This window comes from Pyxicephalus adspersus, chromosome 4, assembly GCF_032062135.1.
Source record: "Pyxicephalus adspersus chromosome 4, UCB_Pads_2.0, whole genome shotgun sequence".
NCBI lineage: Eukaryota > Metazoa > Chordata > Amphibia > Anura > Pyxicephalidae > Pyxicephalus > Pyxicephalus adspersus.
In genome coordinates this window covers 60,019,811-60,028,281 of record NC_092861.1, presented here as the reverse complement: position 1 = coordinate 60,028,281, position 8,471 = coordinate 60,019,811, and the positions used below count along the sequence as shown (strand labels likewise).

General features: G+C 37.8%; 1 protein-coding gene and 1 long non-coding RNA gene across 2 annotated transcripts in view; both read left to right on the top strand.

Annotated features, from left to right (window-relative positions):
* Window positions 1-2,366, top strand: part of LOC140328629 (uncharacterized) — a 4,247-nt gene extending 1,881 nt beyond the window's left edge. The window contains exons 2-3 of the long non-coding RNA XR_011920317.1: window positions 1,224-1,424; window positions 1,873-2,366. This is a non-coding gene — a long non-coding RNA (uncharacterized lncRNA). The remainder of the gene's footprint in view (window positions 1-1,223; window positions 1,425-1,872) is intronic.
* Window positions 2,367-4,633: 2,267 nt separating this feature from the next.
* Window positions 4,634-8,471, top strand: LOC140328628 (transmembrane epididymal protein 1A-like). Its single transcript, XM_072408391.1, has one exon. The coding sequence runs from the start codon at window positions 5,270-5,272 to the stop codon at window positions 6,122-6,124; it is 855 nt and encodes a 284-aa protein (XP_072264492.1). The 5' UTR covers window positions 4,634-5,269; the 3' UTR covers window positions 6,125-8,471.

The following is an 8,471-nucleotide window of genomic DNA, read 5'->3' as shown; positions in this document are numbered from 1 at the left end:
TTGTGGTAATGTACCGAGCCAAAGTTTGAAAAAAAGTTGTCTCTGTCCAAATATTTATGGACCTAACTGTAATTGTTTATATGACTAAAGTAGCTACATTCTTCTTTTCATGCAACAGTAGATCACTACTATCCAAAATGAAAAAATGTTAGCTGTATTTGGGATTTAGAGTTATTATGTGTTGTAACCTCTAACCATATGTACGTACCTCCGAGGTGCCATGCAATCAAATTTCAGGATCTAACAAGTGCTCCAAGTCTGAGCAACTAAAGATAATAAATGGTTCTAAAACAGTTATATTTACATGCAAAAACACAGTGGAGTCCTCACCATTAGGGTGTTGTTTCTGAACTTTTACATTTAAAGTGCACCTAAAAAAAAAAAAAAAAAACACTATATATATATATATATATATATATTCTATAAAAGTAATTGTATCTAAATAGGATCCAGAAAGATTTCCTTTGTTTTGTAATCCTTCTAAACCAGTGCTGCTAATCTCACAATATTTGTAGGAAGATTTGACTGGTTGGTGCTCCTCACTATACTGCATAGAACAGTGTACAAGAACCTGCAGTGCAGTGATCACTTTGCCTCTGCTTTAATCCTCCTCTGGATCCTGGCATTATTTTGGCTTTTGAATAGTACCTAGCCATACATGAGCCTCTGATAGTGGGAAGCAAGCTTGGTACCTCCACACTGTGGGAAAAGGCATGGTATGTCAGTAATAGGTAGATATTCAGCTGCAGGCAACCTACAGGCCATGACTTTGGCCTTAGTTACCTTTTCCAACACAGCTTCGATTGTTCAGTTCCTCTACACTATAAATAGATATAATAGTTTTTTTCTGTTTTTTATATTTAGTAAATGTTCTTAGCTATATCAGAATTGCCCTTAAAAAATGAATAATTTTATTTTATAAGAGCAAAGGATGGCAGCTATTCAATCAATTGAAATATAACCTAGAAATTACACAAAGGGAGGGGTCATTAACTAAGCACACAATAATAAAACAGTAGTCCACATTTGCTAATATATGTAGAAGCAACATTTTCTTATCTTTCAAACACACTGGTGTTATTGATTGCTGGAAGATTGTTAAATGAAGTATTGTATACTGTAACTGAAAGCTAATCTCTGTCCTAGAAACAAAACCCTCCTTCCACTTTCTCTAATAGATTCCTAGGGAGAAAAAAAATAATAGCCCCTTTACTCACCTACAGCTTCAATCACATGATGCACTTATCAAGGGTCTTCTTTAAATGTGCATTCATCGAATGTCTGCGTCATTGGCTTTTGGCTGTGCAATGGTGGAGAACCCTGTAAGAATCATGAAACAGGAGAAGAATGGTCAATGCTGACAGAAGATTGGAACTGGATCAGCCATCCTGCAGTGGATATGGCACTCTGGATGATAGATTTAGGTTAGTATTTCTTCCTAAGGGAAACAAAAATACCATGGGGATGGGTTGGAGGAAGGCGGGAGATTTGGGGTTTTGCCATGGGATGAGCTTTACTAATATAGAGTATATTCAGAACTTTCAGATACTCTCCACAGACCATATTTTGTCAAAGTATTCAGTATTCACTTTTTTCAAAATGTTATGTTGCAGCCTGGTGCCACAATCGGTAATTTTTTCCCCTCATTATTCTACACTCATTACCCTATATTGACAAAGTGAAAACATAATTTTTAGACAATTTAGTAAATGTTTTAAAAAATACCTCAAACATCACATTTGCATAAATATTCAGACCCCTTAGTTCAGGTGCCTCCCATTTCTCTTTATCTCTGCTGAGATATACCTACATTAAAGATGTCTACACTTCATACTATCCTTACTTATGGTAATATATGCTTGTATTCCTTAGATTGTTATCAAGCCTGACTGGGCTTGAGAGGATTTGCAAAGAAGAATGATAGAAAATCCACCAATCCAGTTGTGCAAGACCTCTATAATTCTCAGATGGAAGAATATTGGCACAACCAGGACTTTCCAGGAGTTGGTTGCCCGGCCAAACTGAGCAATCGAGGGAGATGAAACCCGATGGTCACTGTGACTGAGCTGCAGATTATCTCTGAGGAGTTTGGGCTAAGTTCCAGAAGGACAACTGTTACTGCAACCCTCCACCAATCTAGGCTTTTTAGCAGGGTGGCTAGATGAAGCTTTTTTACAGTGTAAAACATATGAAAGCCTGTTTGGATTTTGCAAAATAAACATCTGAAGGACTTGCAAACTGTGAGGAAAACAGTTCTGTGGAAACCAAGATTGAAGTTATTGGCTTCAATTCTAAATGGTCTGTCTGGAGGAAACCAGGAACTGCTCATCACCTGCCTAATACCATCCCAACAGTGAGTCTTAATGGTGAAAGCACCATGCTGTGGGGGTGTTTTCAGCACCAGGGACTGGAAGATAGGTCAGGGTTGAGGGAAAGCTGAATGGGGCAAAGTACAGAGATATCCTCAATGAAAATCTGTTTCACGGTGCTCAGGACCAAGGACTGGGCCAAAGGTTCACCTTCCAACATGATGACCCAAAAAACACAGAGAAGACAACACAGAAGTGGCTTAGGGTCAATGCTGTGAATGTCCTAGAGTGGCCCAGCCAGAGTCCTGACTTGAACCCCATCAAACATCTCTAGAGAGACCTTAAAATAGCTGCCAACCAACATTCCCTATCCAACTTGTTGTAGCATCAGCTGCAACATAACAAAACTGAAAAAGGTGAAAGGAATCTGAATACTTTCAGATGTCCGGATATCTATAGACATATCTATATGTCTATCTTTTGCTCCTGGGGATCTTATGTCTATGACTTTGTTTACCTAATACCATGCTCACTCCATAAAAATGGTAAGACTATTTTGCTTTTTTGAAGACAATTCTGCGTAAGCCAAAAGTTCCTGTTACGTGCTATTCAAAGGCTAGAAACAATCATAATCATATTTGTTCCTCAACAGATCCCTTTACTGTAAAAACAATCACAAGATATTTACTTCTCATTTATGTTTGTTTTCAGCTAAACATTAATCTAAATTGACTATCTGTGGGATAAAAATAGCAGAAAGGAGTACATATAAAGTTGGGGGATATAAATATTCTGGACACACAGAGGTCTTAAAGCCGACTGGATATATCCACAATCTGTGTAAATATGCAGAATGGGCTCCTTTCTAATATATACATACCTGACCAAACAGACACCTGCTGTAACTATAGCCACAATGCCTGGTAACATACATATTTGCCTAAAGAGATTCTATTACCTATCCCTATTAGGTCTCTCTATTATGACTGTGTTTAGGCCTGGTGATTTCCAGCCCCTAGCTGTATATGCTGGGATAAGATCACATGATTCTCATACTCAGAAGTACCAGGTATTTTGCATCTGTTCTGATATGGAGTCTTTAAAATTGCATTTTAATTTTGTCTCTACAAACTTGCACCTGTTATGTTCTCTGGCATCATTGCCTCTGCAGTCATTAACCAAACTGATGCATACCCACCAGACTACCAAACTGGTAATATTATTTACATATAAACCTTAGATTTAAAGAATAAGCCAGCCAACTATGAATAGCAAGATGAGATGTAAACTGGTAAGTATAAGGAAACAATGCTATAGCCAGTGTGGCAAGTATAGCCAGTAGTATGTAGATATGGAAATACTAAAACTTTTTAGAGAATAGTTAAAGCCTACTTTATTTTTTGAGTTTTCATTGTCATTTTTTATCTTCACATACTATTACAGAGACAACAGGAAGTTAGTGGAAGTGTTTCTAAAGTGAAATTACCTCTTAGACCTTCGTCCTCAGAACATGCTCCAGTGGTGGACAAAGCCAACTTTGGATCCCTGTGCAGAACTGACTTGGGGCCTCTGTTGGCTAAGGAGGTTCCAGGGCCCTTGTGCAGCAGCACCTCTGACATGTTCCAATGACAATGGCCCCCGGGACAGAAAGGAACCCTCACCAGAGATAGATATAATACCAAGAACCTGAGAGGGGCCCATCCCTTTCTCCCTTTATCCAACACTATAAATAAATAAATTAGGCTACACCTGTTCTTTAAAATTCAGTTCTAAATTGATATCACATTAACAAATTCATTCAAAGATTCAAACATTCAAAGATTCCCTCTATTGCTGTTCTGTTTGCAACTTAAAATTTTAACATTACCTTTATAACAATAACTTTCATTCTTGATAATACTGATTATTAGGTCCATTGGAGAGGGTGAATCTTTCTAAAAAGGATACAGACATCCAGAGGTTCTAACCCCTCATTGCTCTATCCAAATTAAAATAAAATGGTTTATTTTAGTTATGCTGTTAAATATGTTTAGGAGACTTGAGAAGTCATGTACTGCACATTAATATTAGAAATACTTGTTTAAATATATCTGTACAAGGGCAAGTATTGTAAGATACAAAATGGACAGTCAATCTGTAATCAGTCTGTTAGTTTTTCCTGTTTGCTAAACCATGTTTATCCTAATTCCTACCGCTTCTTGCACCAGCATATTTTCTTTCTCCTGCACACACCTGTCCTAAGCCACGCTTGTGTAAGGTTACTTGTACCACCTAGTGGGGTGTGTCCAGAAGGCAAAGGTGTGTATATTGGAGTTGCTCTGCAGGCTCCCATCAACAGACGATGCTTGTCACTGCTATGTGTGTGACATTTACATCACATCTGAAGTTGACTTCTGTGGAATCTTCTGCATTCTTTGTGATACACTGACCTGTGTTATAACCCAGCAGATTGCTCCATACTAGACTGCGCCACAGAGAAGGATTATAGAGAAATCTGAAGACAAAGAAAAGGAATACAGGGAATGGGAAACAGTAAAGTGTGAACTTTACATTTGCAAAGGAGAAGAAAAAAAACAGTAAAGCAAAAAAAAAAAAATACTAAAAGACTGCTGTACGCCAGTGAGACTGGTTGAGTTGATGTGCATCCTGAAGAATGCAAAACACTCCCTTCCTATAGACTTCTTCTTGGCTTTCAAACTTACTTAACCTGACCACCAAAGGAACCTACTGAACATCCTTCTAAAAAACTCAGGACACCTTTGCTCTACTAAAACAACATTAAACTCAAGTGACACCTGACTAGAAAAGTGACATTCATTCTGCAGCAGACAATACACTTGTGTAGCTCATTGATAGCAGCAAACTAACACCGGATGAAGGAGAGAACTTTGCTATACAGTCTCTACTCTTTCTTGTAAATCATATTTGTGATTTTGCTGAAAACCTGACCCATTCTCACCATGGGCACTTTTATTGGACATATTTCTCCTGGGCTGGCATTCTTGTCTTTTGGTCTACTGTATACTATTCGCTATTCCTGGATGGTCCTAAATGGATGCAAGGTTCAGTATGCCCCCCGCACAAAGACTAAACAAAAGTTTTGGAAGACTGTGCCTGTAGAGGCAGGGATGAAACTGTTTTATTCTTTCATGGCTGTTTTAGCTGAGTTCTTCTTTCCTCCAGGAGTACAGAAGCTACGATTCTTCCGTTCAGATGACCCTGAATATCACTTTCAGCACCCTAGTGAGTGGCAGCATGCCACCATGTATGGTTATTTCTGTCTAAGTGGAATCCTGGACTTAATAAGTCAGTCCTGTCTGCAGAAGCGTTGTCCACTGCTTGAGCACGTAGGAGTCACAGCTGCTTTCTTCATCACAACACTTTTGCTGAAGTTCCATGGTCATGGAAAAGAAGCAGTGGAAGTACAAGTCCACTACCTACTTCTGCTCACTTGTGGCATAACTTGTGCCATAATGATTTTTGAGATCTGGCATCCAAACCATCCTATACTTTGGTTTGCCAAGGCATGGTTAGTGAATGTGCAGGGAACTTGGCTACTTCAAGCTGCCTTTATCTTGTACCGACCTCCAACAGGACATTCCTGGGACTCTTCGGACCCTGCTAACCTCATGTTTCTCACCACGTTCTACTGTTGGCACCTAACCTTGAATGCAGGGCTTGTGGCCCTTCTCTACTGGCTGACAAGTATTGTGCACAGACGTTGGGGCAGCAGACTAGGAAGAGATGACTATAAACTGGCTGGGGATAAAGCAGAGTTGGCAAAACTCACTGGAGAGGACGAAGAAGAACTGTGATGTTTGGGATTAAATCTTCATTTTACAGTAGTTCCGCACTGATGTTTATTTCACAATAAAACTTCTGTTACAATTCCACAAAGTCTTGTTGTCAGTCACAACAAGAAGTTTTTACAGGTTGGTAGTACACACTAATCCCTAGAATCTTTCAATCATTAACAACACATTTAAATCCTGACAAATGTTTGGTAATAGATCCTAACAAGAGTTGGCGGGCTGGGGGCTAAGGAGAAAATATTCCATTGAGGCTGCAGTGAGTCTGATGTGTGTGTTTAGGGATTGTATTGTGCAGATAATATAGATCAATATTTTATGAAACCAGGATAGTCGGTGTGAACTGTTTTATATGATAAAAAAAATCATGAAACATTAAAGATAACTTACTTTGTTTATTATAAAATTTTTAGTTCCAGAAAGATTGCATTTTCTTACATAGTCCCTCCCTTACCTTGCTGTGTGGGTTAATGGCAGAGCTTTGTGTGTTTCCAAGCTTCATCCTTCCACCTTTCTCATTCTTCCATGATGCAGTTTAGATTTTGCAGCAAAAAGATAGAGATAGAGACTTGCTAAGCCACCACAGTTATTAAATAAAACCTGGAAATACAGTAGAGAGGTCTTAGCATAGGACCCCAAAGGTAATAAAGGCATTGGGTAATTCAATCCAGCAGCATTTATCCACAATTCATAATATCCCCACTGAGAATACTAAGCATGTATGGCAATTCTGTCATTAAAATTAACTGATAAAATGATCAGTTTACACAGCAATCAAACATTTTAAACCTCAGAGATATCGACAATTTCTTGTGAATAAACATTCTAATCTGAAGTTCAACTACTTTTAGTTTCAAGATAGAGGCTTTATCTAAATCTCTATAGGAAACAGGGTATTCCATTTCCACATGTTATCATAAATCATCATCATCACCCATTGGTCATGGTTCTATATGACCTAGTTGTAATACTGATCTTCTGACAGCTTACAAATATTTTTACATGAATTGTCATGCATTTTAAATGCATTTTCCATAACAGTAGGGGTGCAGTAACATGCATGCATGTACAGAAACTTACATTTTTACCATGCAGTAGCATTCTTCATATTGAGGATTCACTGCGTCACAGTTCAACAATAGGATTGAAAATAAACTGCATGAAAACACATAAATGAATGCTCCATGCATGTTAGGTGCAGTTAAGAAGCATGAAAGTGTGACTAAAGTGCAGTTGTGTGAATATGCATGTAGGTAAACTAAAATAGGCATTATAACCTTCCCACTGGGGTGTTTGAAGTAGACATAAAGCTAAAAAAGGCTACACAGACAATCTGTGATCACTATCCCCTTTTTTTAAATCTCTTTAATATTGGTTGATTTAGATGTTGAGTCTGATCATACATAGGAGGGAGAATCCTGGGCCTTTATAGATAGGATTATTATTTGCTATAAAGACATACCAAGTTGTATGTTGATAGCATTGATGTATTTGAGATTTTGTACTGATATTCAAGGTATCAATGAAGCTCTCCCATGTCTCAAAAAAACTTTTTCTTCTCTATCAAAAGATGTTTCTATCCAATCCATCTGAAATAGAAATTGCATTTTTAGCAGGAATAGTTCCATGGTGGGTAGGGATGGTGAAATCCATTGCTGTAATTTTTGTTTTACTACGGCTGACATGATAAAGGTCAGAAGGAAGCATTTTGTTTTATCCTGTTCTACAACTGCACTGAGTTTACTTTAGATCAGTGTTTCATGCCCTTTTTAACACGGGAGAACCCTTTGAAATAACTTTCATGTCTTAGGGAACCCCTACTATAACTTCTATATTCACAGCTCACAGTACATTAGTGTGGTGGTCAGTAGGAAGAATACATCTAGCCAGTGGGAAGAATGTCACGCTTACAGACAGCCAAAAAGATCATTTGTATCACCTAAATTGACACAAACTGCTCATTGTTCAAGGAACCCCTAACACCTCTGGAGGAGCCCTGGTTGAGAAACACTGATCTAGATTATGAAGACAAAAGGGAACCAGTTCAGAGGGCCATTTCTACATTTTTATGACATTTCGGATGAATCCAAATCAGTAAATTTATATTTTTTTAGAACGTTTAATGATTTTTCTGAGATAAAAAAAATGGGTAATATATTATAAATTACAGTTTTGCAAGCTGTCTGAAGGTGCTTTGTAAATAATTGTTAAAATAATGGTTTTCCACCCACTTTTTATATTGGAAATGTATATGTTCTTTATGACAGCAAACAACATGCGTGATCTTGTAAGTGGTAATAATGAATGCCTACATAATACAAATAAATAAAATGATGTTTTTTATATGCATAAA